This window comes from Loxodonta africana, chromosome 18 (assembly GCF_030014295.1).
Source record: "Loxodonta africana isolate mLoxAfr1 chromosome 18, mLoxAfr1.hap2, whole genome shotgun sequence".
Lineage (NCBI taxonomy): Eukaryota > Metazoa > Chordata > Mammalia > Proboscidea > Elephantidae > Loxodonta > Loxodonta africana.
Genome location: NC_087359.1, coordinates 23,637,780 through 23,659,417, shown reverse-complemented (window position 1 = coordinate 23,659,417; position 21,638 = coordinate 23,637,780). Strand labels below are relative to the sequence as shown.

General features: G+C 37.7%; 1 protein-coding gene and 1 pseudogene across 4 annotated transcripts in view; one reads left to right on the top strand and one right to left on the bottom strand.

The window, feature by feature from the left end:
• The window catches only part of ABCA5 (ATP binding cassette subfamily A member 5), an 87,655-nt gene that overhangs the window by 58,238 nt on the left and 7,779 nt on the right, over positions 1-21,638 (bottom strand). For 3 of the 4 annotated variants that reach the window (XR_010318308.1, XM_064270822.1, XM_064270824.1), the window contains exons 2-3: positions 2,348-2,464; positions 1,095-1,299 (exon numbers count right to left, since the gene is read on the bottom strand). Coding sequence is in view for 3 of the 4 variants with exons in the window: in XM_064270822.1 (XP_064126892.1) it covers positions 1,095-1,299; positions 2,348-2,449 (307 nt within the window). In the remaining variant the exon portion in view is untranslated. Of the gene's footprint in view, positions 1-1,094; positions 1,300-2,347; positions 2,465-19,158; positions 19,685-21,638 lie in introns of those variants that run through there. The other variant, XM_064270823.1, reaches the window with a different exon arrangement.
• Positions 12,606-13,397, top strand: LOC111752615 (large ribosomal subunit protein uL22-like; annotated as a pseudogene).

The following is a 21,638-nucleotide window of genomic DNA, read 5'->3' as shown; positions in this document are numbered from 1 at the left end:
CTGCTCTGTCCTATCGGGTTGCTATGAGTTGGAACCTACCAGTCATGTAACCATATCATGTTACCATGTATGTATGTATGTATATCCCATTTTTAGATAGTTCTACTGTTAAAAAGACAGAACTTTAAAACTCTATGTACTTTTCTACCACTTTGGCATCTAAGTTAATGCTCACTGATTTTGATTTCTTTGGTGTATACCCTTTCCTTGTATTCAGAATTACCCATGAATTTTGTTCTCAGCATCTCGGATCAGTTTTTTAAGTTTGCGTGCTAAATTCTTATGCCACCCATATTATTTGCACTTAATATACCAATAAAAATATTATATCAATAAAATATTAAATAGCAAAAACCAAGAAAGAAACCAATGGCAAAATATGATTTGATTCCTGAATATATAATTTATTCCTTCCATTAAGTGATATACTGTCCACTAATGTGATGACATACACTAGAAGTTAATTACAACTATCCTATATGACTGATGGCAACATGCTAATCTGTTATTTCTATAATTCAGCATTTTTCATTTAACCCGTAGTATTTCGGTCACTTTGTCCTGTTCTTGTCTTAGATTCTCTCACAGCCACTTTAGTCTCACTAGTACCTCACTGCTTACACTGTTTTCTAATCTGTTTCTTTGTGAAGACTATAGACACTGAAAAAACAGACATAGGTACTTAGCCACAGTCTCCAGTAGTAAGTACTTCAGTTTACACCATATAGCACCATAAAGAGGAATGACAACCTGAAGAGATTACTGTTTTATAATCTTTGTCATATATTTCCAGCTTCTTAATTATTACACAAGAATCAGAATCAAAATGAAATATTCTATCAAATATTTTAGCCTATAAAATTATACTTTATTTTATAAATGGTCTAAGATTTAAATATGAAAATATATAAATTTTTTTTCCTGTTGCCAAGAAGACATATTAATGCTTCATAAGAAAAAGAAAGCAGCAGAATTAAATGACATTCATATATTTATAAAACTATATTTGGATGAAGGGACAAATATCTAACAAGCAGATAAATATTGAAGAGGCTTCATGTTACAGATAGTATACAAATAAAAGCTCACAATACCATCAAGAAGGTGATCAGTAGACACTTTTTGCATGATGTTTCTTGTAATATTAGTCACGGGAGTATATCCAAGAATTAGGTTAGAGAGGGTAGATTTGTCCAAGGGGTTAAGTTCTACATCAGGCACTTCTTCATATTTCTTATTTGGATGCATCATGCTAATTAATATTAACCAAAATAAAAAAAATAGTGGAAACAGAATTTCCTAAAATAAAGAAACAAAGTGATTATAAGATGTGATAGTGGCAGCAAAAAATACCAGATTTCTATGCAAATGACATGCATAACTAATGCTTTAAAAAATAAAAAACGGGAATTTGGGTCTCCTTTCTTACGTATAAAAAGACCTTTTCTTTAAAATAAGAATTCTATCCCGAAAGAAATATTGTGTTGAGCATCTCACCTAATCAAACAGGCATATTAAGTAGTTTTTCCTTTATATTCAGTTCTACTGAAATACTTTAAAACTCAAGTCACAAAATTAAAGTGACACAAAAGCTAATATTTAAATATCTTAGATTACTAATGTAAAATATAATAAGTTTTCTATAAAATTTAAAGTAACTTACCCATAAAAAGTCTTTCTTCAAGTATAAATTAGAATGCATACTTTAGTTATACCTAAATTTATACTTCCATAACAATACTCAGTTACATTCTATATTCAGCTTTAATGGGGATGAACTATTATTTCATCTTGCTGTTTACTTGTTTTGTTGATTTTAGGAGATAAATAATGTATTTCATTCTTTGAAATTCTTATTAGCTGGTTAACCAGAGCTCTTCTCTTCTTTTACCTCTTTAACTTTAAAAGCAATACATGCTTGTGGGTACAAATATGGGGCATTATTTTGGTAATCTTGGGAAACCCAATGGAGAGATCAAAAAGTGGGAGTGCAGGGGGAATAAAACTATGGTATAATGTTCCACTAAGTTTTCTGTGGAATTTTAGTCCATGAAACACCAACTGGAGAAATGCATGCCTAAATATTCAAAATTAAGCATCCACGTTTAGAAATGAACTAAAATCAGGAAAACATTGTTACTTTTTTTTTTTTTTTTACAGTTAGGAAACATTAGGTAATTTGGGTACTTTTCTGAAGCAAATACAACAAAATTCTCCTTTGCAAGCAAATTAAAGAAGTTAAGGAAGTAAAATTATAATAAAAACGTACTGTGCAAAACAGATCAGCTAGAACACACTAAAGCAAAATAAACTGTAACAAGGCTTAAGAAAGAGTCATTTAACTTACCTGAACACTACTTTTTTTAGTCCTGCATTTAATTAGATAATTTTTCAGTAGGAGTGTTCTCGTCTGTCTCCAAACTCCCACCTCCCTAATTGCAGTGGCCATGTTTTCTGAATCAATCTGTTTAAGGAGAAAAAAAAAAAACAAAAAGCACAACACTGAAAACAAATGCTAAAGCACGTGCCATTTTCAACCGCAAAAACAAACTAACAGAGGTTTCAGATCTAGGTCAGATGGCACACTCCAAACTCCTACTTGGACAGCATGGAGCACCAATTCGAGAACTCTGAGAAGTAAACAGTGTCAGGCAAAACATTTCCACCAGAATTCAAAATACCACCAAACCAGCCATGACCTTATCACTTCTTCTCTGCTGGTAACCCCCAGACTGAACTCAATGTACCAGAAGTGGGCACTGGGGCACAGAGAGAGCTCCAGACGAATCCCTCTAGTTCTGGCTTTGACGAATGGGAAAGGGAACTCATACGCTCAGAGATCCCATCTTCTTTTCTACCTTCTCCTGTGCCCCAACGTGCCCCAACCCCCAGGAAATTCCATGGTAGCAGGGCCAGGCTGCAACAATGAAAGCATATGGCAACCAAAATTCTGAGGCTGTGGGACGTTCCTCTCCATTCAGTAGAGGTATGGATCCAAGAGGGTTGCTTTTCTTCTCTATCTGCCTCCCTGACAGATACAGAGGGAAAAAAAAATGAACACCGCCTCAGAGATCAAAGATCTAACATTTGTGTTACCAGAGTCACAGACAGAGAGGAGAAAAAGTGCTTATGCCGAAAAAAATACAATTACTGGCTGGAAACTTCCCAAATTTGTCAAGTGATATAAACCTACAGGTTAAAGAAGCTTGGTGAACCCCAAACAAGATAAACCAAAGGAAATCCATACCCATAAACACTGTGGAAACTAAAACAAGATGGAAGGACTCATGTCAGGCTCAGAGAACATCGCTGAGGCCTGGTTTCACAGGGCAGAAGTTTAAATATTAAATAATCTAACCCTTAGAGGTAATAACTAGATTGTTTCTTTAGATTTATGTGTAACCAACATTCTGGGTCTTTAGCGCCTACGTTCCAGACAAACAGGTACCTGCTGTTGTTGTTAGGTGCCCAGGAGTTAGTTCTGACTCAATGACTGTCTTAGTTATCGAGTGCTGCTATAACAGAAATACCACACATGGATGGCTTTAACAAACAGAAATTTATTCCCTCACAATCTAGTAGGCTAGAAGTCTAAATTCAGGGTGCCAGCTCCAAGGGAAGGGTTTCTCTCTCTGTCGGCTTTGGGAGAAGGTCCTTGTCATTAATCTTCCCCTGGTCTAGGAGCTTCTCAGGCACAGAGACCCCAAATCCAAAGAACGTGCTCTGCTCCCAACACTGCTTTCTTGGTGGTATAAGATCCCCCTGTCTCTCTGCTTGTTTCTCTCTTTTATATCTCAAAAGAGATTGACTTAAGACACAGCCTAGTCTAGTAGATTAAGTCTTGCCTCATTAACATAACTGCCCTTAATCCTGGCATTAACATTACAGAGGAAAATTACATCAGATGACAAAATGGTGGGCAATCACATAATACTGGGAATCATGGCCTGGCCAAGTTGAAACACATTTTGGGGAGGGGGGGAATTCAAACCATAACACAATCATTGCTATGCTTGAGCCCATCATTGCATCCACTGTGTCAATCCATCTCATTGAGGGTCTTCCTCTTTTTCGCTGACCCACTATTTTACCAAACGTGATGTCCTTCTCCAGGGACTGATTCCTCCTGATGACATGTCCAAAGCATGTAAGACAAAGTCTTGCTATCCTTGCTTCTAATAAGCATTCTGGCTGTACTTCTTCCAAGACAGATTTGTTTGTTCTTCTGGTAGCTTATGGTATATTCAATGTTCTTTTTCCCAATATCACAATTCAAAGGCATCAATTTTTCTTCAGTCTTTCTTATTCATTGTCCAGTTTTCACATGCATATGAGGCAACTGAAAACACCTTAGTGTTGATTGTAAATTCTTGACAACTTCATAGTTTCTCCTTTTGTCATGATGTTGCTTATTCGTCCAGTTATCAGGAGTTTTGTTTTTTTCTGTTGAGGTATAATCCATACTGAAGGCTGTGGTTTTTGATCTTCATCAGTAAGTGCGTCAAGTCCTCTTCGCTTTCAGCAAGCAAGGTTGTGTCATCTGCATAGCGCAGGCTGATGAGCCTTCCTCCAATCCAGATGCCACGTTCTTCTTCGTACAGTCCAGCTTCTCAGATTATTTGCTCAACATACAGAATGATTAAGTATGGTGAAAAGATACACCCTGACGCACATCCTTCCTGATTTCAAACGATATAGTATCCCTTGTGTTTTTCAAGTGACTACCTCATGGTCTATGTACAGGTTCCACATGAGCACAATTAAGCATTCTGGAATCCCCATTCTTTGCAATGTTATCCAAAACTTGTTATGATCCACACAGCTGAATGCCTTTGCATAGTCAATAAAACACAGGTAAACATCTTTCTGGTATTCTCTGCTTTCAGTCAAGATCCATCTGACATCAGGAATGATATCCCTCGTTCCAAGTCCTCTTCTGAATCCGGCTGGAATTTCTCGCAGTTCCCTGTCAATATACTGCTGCAACAGGTGCCCAGCCATCTGGAAACCTGCGTAGGCAGGCACTGACCCCCTGGAGACCTTCATCATCTGTCTTCTTAGCAAAACTGACATTTCTAAAGAAGAAAAGACTTCAAGGGACATTTTCATGAATATCTGAAAGACTGATCAAAACCACCTTAACTTTCCCAACTTTTCTTTGTTCCTCGGACTGTAAAAACCCTGATATTGCCCCGTTTCTCTGGAACACTCAGTTTATGCTGTGTGTTGCCCAATTCACACACTATATCATCAACTAACAGATCTCTGGTATTACTTTAACTTTGTTTCCACTCTTAGAAATTCTTTGACATCATAATCAAACTGCTGAAAAATAAAAGGAAGACAACAAAAAATCTTAAAAACAATCAGAGGTACTACCTATAGGGAAATAATAATTTGAATGAGAGTAGGCTTCTCACAAGAAACTATGGAGAACTGAAGGAAGCAGCACATCATTTTTAAAGTGCTAAGAGAAAACACCTGTCAACCCAGAATTCTACAACCTGTGAAAATATCCTCAAAAAATGAAAGAAAAACATTTCCAGATGAAGAAAAACTAAGACAATTCACTGCCAGCAAACCTGTTTTAATTACTAAAGGAAATTCTTTAGACAGAAGGGAAATGATACTAAAAGAACACCTAAAACATGAGAAATGAGTAAAGAACAAAATAGCAAACATCTGGGTTAACAGACTATCTCCTTGAGTTCTCTTCAATATGTTTGACAATTGAAAAAGTTGTAACTGTCTGAGGAACATGTGAGAAAACTAGTAACAGGGAGCATAAAGGGACCAATATGAGGGTAAAGTTTATACATTCCACTGACAACGGCAAAACATTGATTCTAAGTAGACTGTAAAAAGTGGAGCATATCTATTTTGTAATTCCTAGAACAACTACTTCACACACACACACACACACACAAAAACTCTATAGGAAACCATCAAAACACAATAGAAAATTTTAAATGGAATACTAAAATATGATCCAATAATCCAAAAACAGGAAAGGGGAAACAAGAATTAAAAAAAAAAAAAAGAGGGAAAATCAGAAAACAAAAAATAAAATGGTGAATCTAAATTCAAACATATCAATAATTATATTAAATACAAGTGATTTAAAAACATCAACTAAAAGACAAAAATTGTCAGAATGAATTTTAAAAATTAACTATATGCTGTCTATACGAAACTTGCTTCATATATGGTGATATAAAAGCCAAAAACCAAACCCAGTGCCGTCGAGTCGGTTCCAACTCATAGCGACCCTATAGACAGAGTAGAACTGCCCCATAGAGTTTCCAAGGAGCGCCTGGTGGATTCGAACTGCCGACCCTTTGGTTAGCAGCCGTACCACTTAACCACTTCGTCACCAGGGTTTCCATATGATGATACAAGAAGTCTAAAAATAAAAGAAAGGAAAACGATGTACTATACAAACACTAATCAAAAGGAAGCTAGAGTGACTACATTAACATGGAAGTAATGTTAATATAGTCACTCTAGCTTTCTTTTGACTCAGAGCAAAGCTAATCACCAGGGATAAAGGGGAATTACATATGATAAAGAGTCAATTCACCAAGAAGATATAACAATCCAAAAAGTTTATGCCTCCAACAACAGAGCTTCAAAACACGTGAAGCAAAAGCTGACGGAACTGAAAGTGAAATAGATAAACCCACAATTATAGAGTCCAACACTTCTTTCTCAAGAATACAACTAGTAGAAAAATCAACAAGGACATACAGGAACTCAACCCATAAACCAACTGGACCTAAATATATGAAATGATGCTTTACCTCTATTAGTAACAAAAGAAACACACATTCAAACAAGGAGGTATGATTTTGCTTATCAGATTATCAAAGAAAAGAATGAGAGGACAATAGAAGCATGTGGTGAAAAGAGCAGCCTTAAATACTTTGGTTGTTGTTAGTTGTTGGCTCATGGTGACTCCATGTATGCAGAGCAGAACTACTCCACTGGGTTTGAACTGCCAACCTTTCAAGCACTTAACTATTTGTGCCACCCAGGGACTTCTAACACTTTGGTAGTAACACTGTAAAATTGGCAAAACTTTTATATAGAATACCGTAAAATATAATTTTAAATGTACATGCCACTTGACAATTACATTCTATGAATTTATTGAACAAAAATTCTTGGTCAACACAACTAACACAGCCTCCACCAGACTAGGCCAGCACAACTAGATGATGTCAATCTACCACTACCAACTGTACTGATCACATAAAGGGCCCCAGGCAGAGATGGACAAAAATATAGAACAAAATTCTAACTCACAAAAAAAAGGAAAAAAAAAAAACAGACTTACTGGTCAGACAGAGACTAGAGAAACCCTGAGAGTGTGGCCCCTGGATACCCTTATAGCTCAGTAATGAAGTCACTCCTGAGGTTCACCCTTCAGCCAAAGATTAGACAGGCCCATAAAACAAAACAAGATTAAATGGGTACACTAGCCCAGGGGCAAGGACAAGGAGACAGGAGGGAACAAGAAAGCTGGTAATGCGGAACACAAGGTCAAGAGGGGGAGAGTGTTGGCATGTCGTGGGGTTGGCAACCAATGTCACAAAACAATATGTGTATTAATTGTTTAATGAGAAACTAGTTTATTCTGTAAACCTTTTATTCTGTAAACCTTTATCTAATGTACAATAAAAAAAAATTTTTTTTAATTCTTGGTCAAGGATATAAAGATTTGTAACTCAAAAAAAAAAAAACTTCACTGCAGAGTTGAATAATTGGTAACAGCCCAAGTACTGATTAGTAAAGGTGCATATGAAAAATGAAATAGTGTGTAGTCAATGTAAATAATATACATTAATAGAGCTACAGCTAGTACAGAAAAAGGTACTGGATTTTCTAGTAAGCAAAAAATCAAATTGTGTGTAATACGATTCTGCCTTTATTAAAAAAAAATGTATATGCAAGCACAGACAAATCTTGAAGAATACAGACTAGACACTTAACTGCTGTTATCTCCTAGCACTTTAACTTCCCACTTTATTAGTTTCTGTACTGATTATTATAAGTCATAATCTAAAGAAAAAGTAAAAAAATCTCCATTTCTAAAAAGAAGTAGGCAAAAATGAAATAGAAAAAATATGTAGGTAAGGTGGGTGTACTACGAGAAGTAAAATGTGGTACATCCATATACAGAATAATGTGAAGCCATTAAAAATCATTTAATGGCACCATCTCAACCCTTCAGAGTAAAATAAAGCTTAACTCTAAAGACAAGTGGCCAGAGTCTCAATCGCAATCTCCCTGATCCCTATTCAAATTTGCTTATCCAAGTAACCCGGGACCTCTGCACACCAAGAGGTACATGGAGGGCAGCTTAGACACAATAAAGGTCCAGTTAAACCTTCTTCCAGAGCAACTGGTGCTGCCTTGTTTTACACAAACTTATCTAATGGGGGCTACTGATGTGATTTCCCTCTAAAACAAAGACAATGTGCTCCAAATTGGTTATCTCCACCTAGATTTAAAAAAAAAAAAAAAGGCAACATTTTAAAGGCAATGTGTCTTCTCCAAAAAATTAATTGTATATTATAAAAGTTTGGCTTAAACAAGCATCCTTCTTTAAATGTTGAGAAGAAAGGCTATAAAAAATATTTTAATAACGCGATTATGGACAACTTTTACTTTGTGCTTTCTCTATTTTCACATTATTATTTTTATGTAATACATAAGAAAAAAAATTTTATGTATTACTTACTTATGTTGTTAGGTGCCGTCGAGTCAGTTCCGACTCATAGCAACCCTATGCACAACAGAACGAAACACTGCCCAGTCCTGAGCCATCCTTATAATCTTTGTTAAGCTTGAGCTCACTGTTGCAGCCACTGTGTCAATCCACCTTGTTGAGGGTCTTCCTCTTTTCCGCTGACCCTGTACTCTGCCAAGCATGATGTCCTTCTCCAGGGACTGATCCCTCCGGACAACACGTCCAAAGTATGTAAGACACAGTCTCGCGACCCTTGCTTCTAAGGAACATCTGGCTGTACTTCTTCTAAGACAGACTTCTTCGTTCTTTTAGCAGTCCGTGGTATATTCAATATTCTTTGCCAACGCCACAATTCAAAGGCATCAATTCTTCTTCGGTCTTCCTTATTCATTGTCCAGCTTTCACATGCATATGATGTGATTGAAAATACCATGGCCTGGGTCAGGCGCACCTTAGTTTTCAAGGTGACATCTTTGCTCTTCAACACTTCAAACAGGTCCTTTGCAGCAGATTTACCCAATGCAATGCGTCTTTTTATTTCTTGACTGCTGCTTCTATGGCTGTTGATTGTCGATCCAAGTAAAATGAAATCCTTGACAACTTCAATCCTTTCTCCGTTTATCATGATGTTGCTTATTGGTCCAGTTGTGAGGATTTTTGTTTTCTTTTTGTTGAGCTGCAATCCATACTGAAGGGTGTGGTCTTTGATCTTCATTAGTAAGTGCTTCAAGTCCTCTTCACTTTTAGCAATCATTACGCAGGTTATTAATGAGTCTTCCTCCAATCCTGATGCCCCGTTCTTCTTCATATAGTCCGGCATCTCGTATTATTTGCTCAGCATACAGATTGAACAGGTATGATGAAAGAATACAACCCTGACGCACACCTTTCCTGACTTTAAACCAATCAGTATCCCCTTGTTCTGTCCAAACAACCTCCTCTTGATCTATGTAAAGGTTCCTTACGAGCACAATTAAGTGTTCTGGAATTCCCATTCTTCACAATGTTATCTATAGTTTGTTATGATCCACACAGTCGAATGCCTCTGCATAGTCAATAAAACACAGGTAAACATCCTTCTGGTATTCTCTGCTTTCAGCCAGGATCCATCTGACATCAGCAATATCTCTGGTTCCATGTCCTCTTCTGAAACCGGCCTGAATTTCTGGCAGTTCCCTGTCAATATACTGCTGCAGCCATTTTTGAATGATTTCAGCAAAATTTTGCTTGCGTGTGATGTTAATGATATTGTTCTATAATTTCCACGTTCGGTTGGATCACCTTTCTTGGGAATAGGCATAAATGTGGATCTCTTCCAGTCAGTTGGCCAGGAAGCTCTCTCCCATATTTCTTGGCATAGACGAGTGAGCACCTCCAGTGCTGCATCTGTTTGTTGAAACATCTCAACTGATATTCCATCAATTCCTGGAGCCTTGTTTTTCGCCAATGCCTTCAGAGCAGCTTGGACTTCTTCCTTCAGTACCATCAGTTCCTGATCATATGCCACCTCTTGAAATGGCTGGACATCAACTAATTCTTTTTGGTATAATGACTCTGTGTATTCCTTTCATCTTCTTTTGATGCTTCCTGCGTCGTTTAATATTTTCCCCATGGAATCCTTCACTATTGCAACTCGAGGCTTGAATTTTTTCTTCAGTTCTTTCAGCTTGAGAAATGCAGAGCATGTTCTTCCCTTTTGGTTTTCCATCTCCAGCTCTTTGCACATGTCATTATTATACTTCACTTTGTCTTCTCGAGATGCCCTTTGAAATCTTCTGTTCAGTTCTTTTACTTCATCAATTCCTTCTTTTGCTTTAGCTGCTCGACGTTCGAGAGCAAGTTTCAGAGTCTCCTCTGACATCCACCTTGATCTTTTCTTTCTTTCCTGTCTTTTCAATGACCTCTTGCTTTCTTCATGGATGATGTCCTTGATGTCATTCCACAACTCGTCTGGTCTTCGGCCACTAGTGTTCAATGCGTCAAAGCTATTCCTCAGATGGTCTCTAAATTTAGGTGGGATATACTCAAGGTCATATTTTGGCTCTCGTGGACTTGCTCTGATTTTCTTCAGTTTCAGCTTGAACTCGCATATGAGCAATTGATGGTCTGTTCCACAGTTGGCCCCTGGCCTTGTTCTGACTGATGATATTGAGCTTTCCATCGTCTCTTTCCATAGATGTAGTCAATTTGATTTCTGTGTGTTCCTTCTGGCGAGGTCCATGTGTATAGTTGCCGTTTATGTTGGTGAAAGAAGGTATTTGGAATGAAGAAGTCATTGGTCTTGCAAAATTCTATCATTCAATCTCTGGTATTGTTTCTATCACCAAGGCTGTATTTTTCAACTACTGATCCCTCTTCTTTGTTTCTAGCTTTCGCATTCCAATCGCCAGTAATTATCAATGCATCTTGATTGCATGTTCAATCAATTTCAGACTGCAGCAGCTGATAAAAATCTTCTATTTCTTCATCTTTGGCCCTAGTGGTTGGTGTGTAAATTTGAATAATAGTTATATTAACTGGTCCTCCTTGTAGGCATATGGATATTATCCTATCACTGACAGCGTCGTACTTCAGGATAGATCTTGGTCCTTCTTCCTAGTCTGTCTTAGTCTGGAAGCTCAGCTGAAACCTGTCCTCCATGGGTGACCCTGCTGGTATCTGAATATCGGTGGCATAGCTTCCAGCATCACAGCAACACGCAAGCCCCCACAGCACGACAAAGTGACAGACACATGGGGAGTATTACTTACATAGTTTTAAAAAGTAATTAAAAATTAGGCATATACTAAAAATATTAAATGAATAAGTTAAAAACAAAAAACCAAAATCTCTTTTTTTTTAAATGCAGGCGAGAGTGGAGGGTACATTAAAAATAAATTCTTCTAGCAGCCTTATTAATGTTTTATCAGATTCAGTAAAAAATCTCTAAGCAAAAGAAAAAAAAAAGAAGAAAAAGAAAGACAGACAGACCACACTCATTCAGGGATGATCTGATACAAAACAAACACAGAAACACTAACCAGTGCAGCAGGAACATTCTCAAGTTCTCTGCCAAAACACATTGATTTCACGGACACCACTAAATTATTCATTCAAATTGAATGCAGCATGCTTGCTTCTTCATTTCCAGATAACAGACACCTCTTAGAGTAGCTAATGGACTCACAGTATCTTTCCTTCTTTGAGAACTGCTCCCTGAACTGAGGACTGAGTTTCTATGCTACTCTTAGTTAGAACTGTTTAAAGCAGAGCTAAACCCTCTCCCCCACCCCTAACTCAACCATCATCATCACCACCACTACCATTACTGAGTTGTGTCAGTTGAATTCTTTCCTGGTAGTATGGAATTTTTGAGTAAGAGATCCAAAGACTAGGAATCATGGAAACTGAGCTACATTAATGACAACATTAATGTTCATAAATTCTTGCTACTGAAGTATCCCTAAAGGTGTCTGGTTATCTACTGTGCTCAAAATTTGACTTTTCTTCCTTGGATTATGTGACATGCCCTATTATCCTTCCAACATATTTTCATTTCCACTTAAACTATCCAGAATCAGATTCTATTTCTTGCAACCAAAGGAATCTTAAACCACTATAACAATACTATACGTTCTTAAATCTATCATCAGAATACTCATAAGAAAAGCTAGAACAGTAACTTTCAAAGTGGAGGGTGGGAAAAGTAATGAGGAATATTAAAAAACCCCTGCCTGTTTCTCTCACAGTAAGTGGCCTGAGGTGATTTCTCAAAATCGTTTGCTAATCACTTGACCTGGGAAATCCTACAAAATCATGCAAATCAAAAGGTCCAAATGTTCAAGTTCATTTTAAGGACATCCATGAAACTGCCCAGGCCGTCAAGGGTATGCATATCTGAAAAGCCACCAAGTATCTGAATAATGTCACTTTACAAAAGCAGTATGTGCCTTTCCAACATTATAATGGTAGATGGAGTTGGTACATATGCCCAAGTCAAATGGTGGGGCTGTACAAGGTCAGTAGCCAAAAGAGAATACTGAATGTTTGCTGCATATGATTAAAAATGCAGAGAGTACTGCTGAACTTAAGGGTTCAGATGCAGATTCTCTGGTTACAGGTGAGCAAAGTCCCCAAGATACGCTGTCATACTTATAGAGGTCATGGTCCTATTAACCCATATACGAGCTCCTCTGATACACTGAGGTAATCCTTACTAAAACAGAAACAGAAACAAATTGTTCCTAAACCAAAAGAGGAAGTTGCACAAAAGGAAAAGGTATCCCAGAAGAAACTGAATAAAAACTTATGGCTCGAGAGTAAATTCAGTATAAAATAAAATGCAGATAAAAGTAAACAAACAAAAAAAACCTGCCTCTCTCCCTTCTCTAGTATGTACAGAATGCCAATGATACTAATGGGAGTGTGTATACCACACATACAACAGTTGCTGTTGAGTCAATTCTGGCTCATGGTGGCCCAACGTGTATCAGAGAAGAACTGTGCTCCATGCAGTTTTTGACAGCTGATTTTTTAGAATTAGATCGAGAGGGCTTTCTTTCTCTCACTCTTTTTAAATTGTGCTTCCGGTGAAAGTTTACAGAGCAAATAAGTTTCTCATTAAACAATTAATACACATATTGTTCCATGACATTGGTTGCCAACCCTGTGACGTGTCAACACTCCCCTCTTCTCAGCTTCGGGTTCCCCATTTCCATTTGTCCAGTTTTCCTGTTCCTCCTGGCTTCTCATCATTGCCCCTTGGCTGGTGTGCCCATTTGGTCTCCTATGTTGTTGTTATACAGAACGAAGCACTATCCAGTCCTGCGCCATCCTCCTGATCATTGCTATGCTTGAGCCCACTGTTGCAGCCACTATGTCAATTCATCTCCCTGGGGGTCTTCCTCTTTTCTGCTGACCCTCTCTTTACTTTACCAAGTGTGATGTATGTCTCTAGGGACTGGTCCCTCCTGATAACACGTCCAAACTATGTGAGACAAAGCCTTGCCGTTCTTGCTTGTATGGAGCACTCTGGCTGTACTTCTTCCAAGACAGATTTGTTCATTCTTTTAGCAGTTCATGGTATATTCAATATTCTTCGCCAACATCAAATTCAAAGGCCTTAATTCTTCTTCAGTCTTCCTTATTCACTACCCAGCTTTCACATGCATATGAGGCAACTGAAAACAGCATGGCTTGGGTCAGGAACAGTTTAGTCCTTAAAGTGACATCTTTGCAATGCATCTTTTGATTTCTTGACTGCTTCTTGCATGGGTGTTGATTGTGGATCCAAGTAATAGGAAATCTTTGACAACTTCGATCTTTTTTTCATTTGTCAAGATGTTGCTTATTGATCCAGTTGTAAGGATTTTGTTTTATGTTGAGGTGTAATCCATACTGAAGGCTGTAGTCTCTGATCTTCATGAGTGTTTCAAGACCTCTTCACTTTCAGCAAGCAAGGTTGTGTCATCTGCATAAAGCAGGTTGTTAATGAATCTTCCTCCAATCCTGATGCTACATTCATCTTCATATAGTTCAGCTTCTTAGATTATTTGCTCAGCATACATACTGAATAAGTATGGTAAAAGGATACAACCGTGAGGCATACCTTTCCTGACTTTAAACCATGCAGTATCTCCTTGTTCTGTTCATATAACTGGCTCTTGGTCTATGTACAGGGTTCCTCATGAGCACAATAAAGTGTTCTGGAATTTCCATTCTTCACAATGGTATCCATAATTTGTTACGCTCCACACAGTCGAATGTCTTCTCATAGTCAATAAAACACAGGTAAACATCCTTCTGGTATTCTTTGCTTTCCACCAACGTTCATCTGACATCAACAAATGATATCCCTTATCCCACGTCCTCTTCTGAAACCAGCTTGAATTTCTGGCAGTTTCTGCTAACGTACTGCTGCAACCACTTTTGAATGATCTTCAGCAAAATTTTATTTACGTGTGACATTAATGATATTTTTCATAATTTTCATATTCGTTTGAATCAGAAAAGAAAGAGCAAATGGATGTCAGAAGAAACTCTAAAACTTGCTCTTGAACGTAGAGTAGCTAAAGTGAATGGGAGAAATGATGAAGCAAAAGAGCTGAACAGAAGATTTCAAAGGGTGGCTTGAGAAGACAAAATAAAGTATTATAATGACATGTGCAAAGACCTAGAGTTAGAAAACCAAAAGGCAAGAGCATGTTCGACATTTCTCAAGCTGAAAGAACTGAAGAAAATATTCAAGCCTCAAGGTACAATAATGAAGGATTCTATGGGCAAATCTCTGAATGATGCAGGAAGCATCAAAAGAAGACGGAAGGAATACACATAGTCACTGCACCAAAGAGAACTGCTCAACATTCAATCACTTCAGGAGGCAGCATATGGTACTGAAAGAAGAGGTCCAAGCTGCACTGAAGGCATTGGCAAAAAACAAGCCTCCAGAAACTGACGACATAACAATTGAGATGTTTCAACAAATGGATGCAGTGCTGGAAGTGCTCACTCCTTTATGCCAAGAAATTTGGAAGACAGTTACCTGGCCGACTTACTGGAAGAGATCCATATTTATGCCTACTCCAAAGAAAGGTGATCCAACTGAATTAGGAAATTATCAAACAATATCAAAAATCTCAGATACATGGTTGAATTATGTGTGTTATTTGTTTTATAAGTCTGTCTAATCTTTGGTTGAAGGGTGTAACCTCAAGGGAGTAACCTCAAAACTGAGTTAAAAGGGTGTCGGGGTACTATACACTCAGGGTTTCTCCTGTTTCTGTCAGACCAGTAAGTCTGGTCTTTTTTTGTGAGTTTGAATTTTTTATACATTTTTCTCTGGCTCTCTCCAGGACTCTCTACTGTGATTCCTGTCAGGGCAGTTGGTGGTGGTAGCTAGGCACCATCTAATTGTGCCAGACTCAGTCTGGTGGAGGGTGTGGCAGTTGTGGTCCATTAGTCCTTTGGATTAATCTTTCCCTTTTGTCTTTGGTTTTCTTCATTCTCCCTTGCTCCAGACTGGGTAGGACCAGTAGATGTATTTTAAATGGCCACTTACAAGCTTTTAAGACTCCAAACGCTACTCACCAAAGTAGGATGTAGAACATTTTCTTTATAATCTGTGTTATGCCTATTGAGCTAGATGTCCCTCGAGATCATGGTCTCTAGCCCTCAGCCCTGTAACTTAGTTCCTCAGGGAGTTTGGATTTATCAATGACACTTCTATGACTTTGCCTTAGTCAAGCATTGATCTTCTCAGTATTGTGTACTGTCTTATCCTTCACCAAAAGTTACCACTAATCTATTGTCTAGTTAGTGTTTTTCCCTCCCCACCCATTTCCTCTCTCCTAACCATCAAAGATTGTTTCTTTCTCTGCGTAAACCTTTTCATGAGTTTTTATAATGGTGGTCTCATACAGTTCTTGTCCTTTTGTGACTGATTAGTCACTCAGCATAATGCCCTCCAGATTCATCCATGCCATGAGATGTTTCTCAGATTCATTACTGTCTTTATCATTGTGTACCATTCCATTGTGTGTATGTATCTTAGTTTATACATTCATCTGTTGTTGGGTATTTAGGTTGTTTCCATCTTTTTGCTATCATGAATAACGCTGCAATGAACATGGGTGCACATATGTCTATTTGTGTGACATCTATTATTTTTCTAGGATATATTCCTAGGAGTGGGATTGCTGGATCACGTAATAATTTCTAGCTTTTTAAGGAAGTTCCATATTGTTTTCCAACATAGTTGTAGAACTGTATGTTCGTATCTTTTGCCCACCTTTTAATTGGATTGTCTTTTTGTTGTACAGCTGTTAGATTTTTTTATGGATTTTAGAGATTAGACCTTTGTCAGATATGTCATAGACAAAAATTTTTCCCAGTCTGTACGCTGTCTTTTTATTTTTTTGTTTAAGTCTTTTGATGAGCTTGTTTAATTTTTAGAAGATCCCAGTTATCTAGTTTATCTTCTGGTACTTGTGTATTGTTAGTTATGGTTTGTATACTATTTATGCTGTATATTAGGGACCCTAACATTGACTCTGTTTTTTTTCTTCCATAACCTTTTTAGTTTTTGGTTTTATATTGAGGTCTTTGATCCATTTTGAATTAGTTTTTATGTATGATGTGAGGTATGGGTCCTGCTTCACTTTTTTTTACAGATGGACATCTAGTTTTGTCAGTACTATTTGTTAAAAAGACTATCTGTTCCCCATTTGGAGCCCTGGTGGTGCAGTAGTTAAGAGCTCAGGCTGCTAACCAAGAGGCTGGAACAGTAGTTTGAATCCACCAGCCGCTCCTTGAAAATCTTATGGGGCAGTTCTACTCTGTCCTATAGGGGTGCTAGACTTGGAATCAACTCAACAGCAATGGATTTGGTTTGGTTCGGTTTTTCCCTATCTAATGGCCTTTGGGCCTTTTTCCACAATTAGATGACTGTAGATAGATGGACTTACATCTGTGTTTTTTATTCTCTTCCATTTGTCAATGTATCTGTCATTGTACTAGTCCCAGACTGTTTTGACTACTGTAGCTGTACAGCCTTCTGATGGTATGAGGCCTCCTACTTTGTTGTTGTTCTTCAAAAATACTTATCCAGGGCCTCTTTCCTTTCCATAAAAAGTTAAAGAATGCTGTTGGTATGCAGTTCGAGGTCCCACTGTATTTGTATATTGCTTTGGGTAGAGCTGACATTTTCAGAACGTTGAGTCTACCAATCTATAAGCATGCTATGTTTTCCATTTATGTAGGTCTCTCTTGGTTTTCTACTGGAAACCCTGGTGGCGTAGTGGGTAAGTGCTACAGCTGCTAATCAAAGGGTCGGCAGTTCAAATCCACCAGGCGCTCCTTGGAAACTCTACGGGGCAGTTCTACCCTGTCCTGTAGGGTCGCTATGAGTCGGAATCGACTCGACGGCACTGCGTCTGCGTCTCTTGGTTTCCTGCAATAGTGTCTTGTAGTTTTCTTTGTATAGGTCTTTTACGTCCTTGGTTACGCTTATTCCTAAGTATTTTATCTTTTTAAGGGCTATTATAAATGGTATTGGTTTCCTGATTTCCTTTTCATAGTTCTCTTTATTGGTATATAGGAATCCAACCAATTTTTCTATGTTTTATCTTGTATCCTGGTACTCTGATGAATCTTTCTATCAGTTTCAGTAATTTTCTTGTGAAGTCTTTTAAGTTTCCTGTGTATAGTATATCATCCACAAACAGGGATAGTTTTACTTCATCCTTACCAATCTGGATGCCCTTTATTTCTTTTTCTTGGAGACGCCTTTCTTTCGAGACCTCTGGATATACTTGAACCTCCAATCTTTTGGTTAGTATCCGAGTGCATTAACTGTTTGCACCACTCACTGACTCCTTAATGCAAGTGTGTAAGAGAGATAAACAGTTGAGGACCACTGTTGTAAAGTTTTAAAGTAGCTCTAAAATAATATTAACAGGAAAATATTTCTGTAGAAAACTACAATGACCAAAGAAGTCACTTCAGTATCCATCCCTCAGTTTTATGCCCTCTTTCTTCCAAAACACACCGTCCCTACATAAGCAAAAGGTGTTCTCCTGCTATTTTCCCTTTCACTCCTGCACTCTATTCTCTAGGTAGACTGATTTGAGTTTTTTTCCCCTATGGTCATTTTTCCTTAGTCATAACGTCCAGGATTACTTTGCATCCAGGTCTCTCTGGGAATACTTTCTACTTGTTGGCTAGATAATCTCATCAATCTGATGTTAGAGTTGATCTATCCTCATGTGTCATCTACTTTAGTCCGTCTCCCCCCAAAAAGATTCAAAATCAACACAAAGATAAACTGAGCTAACTAATAATTATACAAAGGAGGTACCACATCTATACTTTACTTTGTTTCTTTAAAAATATTTCTATTTTGAATTAAAATAATACCTTGTTGAGAATAGTCTGACCAACGAGGTAAAATCCCAACTTTTGTTCTTCACCTACTTCCAGCCTGGAATAGTAGGTGTGGGTATTTAAATTGAGACACAGCAAAATTGACTGGATGGTGCACAGCAGCAACAACAAACCCTTAGGAGCCTCCCTGTCCACAGCCGACAGTATACCTCCTCCCCCAACACATACACACAATCAAAGAAAGCAGTCTACACTAAATCCAGTCAGTATACTCAAACATGTTGAAAGGGAATCTCAAATATAAAGTTGAGTATAGAAACTGGAATCAGTCAATATTTACGGACAAATATGGCGCCAAAATCAATAAATATAAGAACTAATCGTGCCTGCAGTATAATATAGTGGATAAAAGTGTGACCTCTGGAACCAAACTAACTAGACATGCATCACAGCTCTGGCACTTAGAAACTGTGAGGCATTCGGCAACTTATTAACTTTGCTGTGTCTTAGTTTTCTCATTTGTTAAACTGAATAATGATAGTACCCACCTCTTTGGGTTATTATAATGATGAAAATATTACATGTAAAGCTGAAAATGGTGCCTCTGTTACATGGTAAATATTTCATATATGTTGACTACTCCTGTATAAAAAAAAGGTGGTTTAATTAATATCCTCAAAAGAATAGTAGAGATTATCATATTTACAAAATAAGAAAAAGGCAATTAAGAAAAAATGATTAGAAAACTTGGAAATAATAGGCTGATAAAATAAAAAACCTCAACAGATGGAGTATATGACAGAATAAATGCATTGAAGGCAAATTAGTAAAACAGATTGATGACTGAGTCAAGGTAACCCCCAGAATGGCAAAAAGACAGAGAATAAAATGACAACAGGAAAGCACAAAATCTGTTATGAAATTACATAGCTGAATCAGTATTATGACTAACCTGAACAATTTGATAATTTTTATTCAAAAGCTTTAGTTAGTCTAATCATTTGAAAATACTAAATTTCAATAATCCTGAGCTTCTATCTATTCAAGCTTAATAAGATAAAACATCTTAACAAAGAAAACTCGGATGATTTTTTTTTTTCATACTTTATGACCGTGAGTGTGGCTGACTAAAATAGAATGGCATTCTTAACGCTAATTTCTCATAAACTTTTTAACTTTAAACAATAACTTCTGTAATCAGGTTTTTAGACACTGACTCAACACCGAATCTGTTTGTCTGCCTCAGCACTACCCCCACCCAACCCAAAGTGTCTAGGCAGGCCCAATTTGAAAAAAGCATGGGGTCATCATAAGTTGGAGCTGTCTCCATGGCAACTAACAACATTAACATGATGCAGAGAACATAAAGCAAGGACTATTCTGCATAATAATGTGAAGAAGTCCTAACTTGACTATAAAAGATTCCTTGCAAATTATGGAGCACTTAAGAAAATATTTTCCTTCCTCTTCAAGTGTGGAGACCACATAGTCTCCGAAGAGTAATGTTTGTTCTTTGGGGAGAAGACAGAGGGAAAAAGAATAAAAAAGGAGTACCTACAACTTACTTTGGTAGAGTAATCTCAAAAGTCCCCTCTCCTCACCAAATTCCCAACTGTTCTGCAGGGTTTAGAATGCCAAGACAACACGACTATCTAACAGGGCATGGGAAGTGGGAAAATTGGGACGGAAGATGTGAGAAACCAGTGCTATTCTATATTAAAGAACTCACCCAAAGATGAAGGTAGTGTCCAAGACGAAACCAATTCCTATGGGTAGGGAAATAGGGTTTAGTTAACAAAAGGTGGAGATCCACACACAGGTGACATGAAAGTAGTGCTTCTCATAGAAGCATATATCTGAGAATAGGGCTACAAAGTTAGAAATGAGGTATAACCAGGGAGAGGACATAGTGAAAGGTTTAACTTCTGAGGTGCCTTGCTAGGCACATGGGAAAACCCATATTTAACACAGAGCTTTGTGTATTATAACCCTCTTTCAGCCTTATGTGGTGCTGTTGGAAAGAATAAAAAGACATAAAAGAATGTTTGGCCTGCCCCACATTTAATGTGAAGATCAAAGGCTACACCTTCAGTACAGATTACGCCTCAACAGAAAGAAAACAAAAATCCTCACAACTGGACCAATAAGCAACATCATGATAAATGGAGAAAGTATTCAAGTTGTCAAGGATTTGATTGTACTTGGGTCCACAATCAACACATGGAAGCTGCAGTCCAGAAATCAAATGAAACACTGCATTGGGCAAATCTGTTACAAAACACCTTTTTAAAGTGTTAAAGATGTTGCTGTGAGGAGTAAGGTGAACCTGACCCAAGACATGGTGTTTTCAATCGCTTCATATGCACATGAAAGCTTGACAATAAATAAGGAAGACCAAAGAAGAACTGGTGCATTTGAATTATAGTGCTGACAAAGAACACTGAATATGCCATGGACTGCAAGAACAATGAACAAATCCTCAGAAATGAGGATGGGGAGACTGTCTCAAGTAATCTGGACATGTTATCAGGAAGAACCAGTTCCTGGAGAAGGACATCATGCTTGGTAAAGTAGGGGGTCAGCCAGAAAGAGGAAGACCCTCAAAGAGAATGGATTGACACAGTGGCTGCAACAACAGGCTCAAACATAGCAACAGTTGTGAGGATGGCACAGGACTAGGCAGTGTTTTGCTCTGTTGTACACAAGGTCACTATGAGTCAGAACTGACTCGACACCACCTAACAACGACACATTTAACGTTGGCTGTGAGAACAGAATCCTACGCAAGGGACCATATTCAGGAGTTCACTCACTATCAGTAGAGTTGGAAATGGTGGAGAAGATCATACAACATTAAAAATTTAGCAGCCTTCTGAGTAGACAACTAAGATAAAACCTCTGCTTTTGCAACATATATTAGAATATGATCCTTGAAAGCAAAACTTAACCACTGAAATAAAGCTTCACATGGTATATTTTTTAACAAATCATACTTTTTAGAAAACTTATTAAACAATTCTTCATGTAG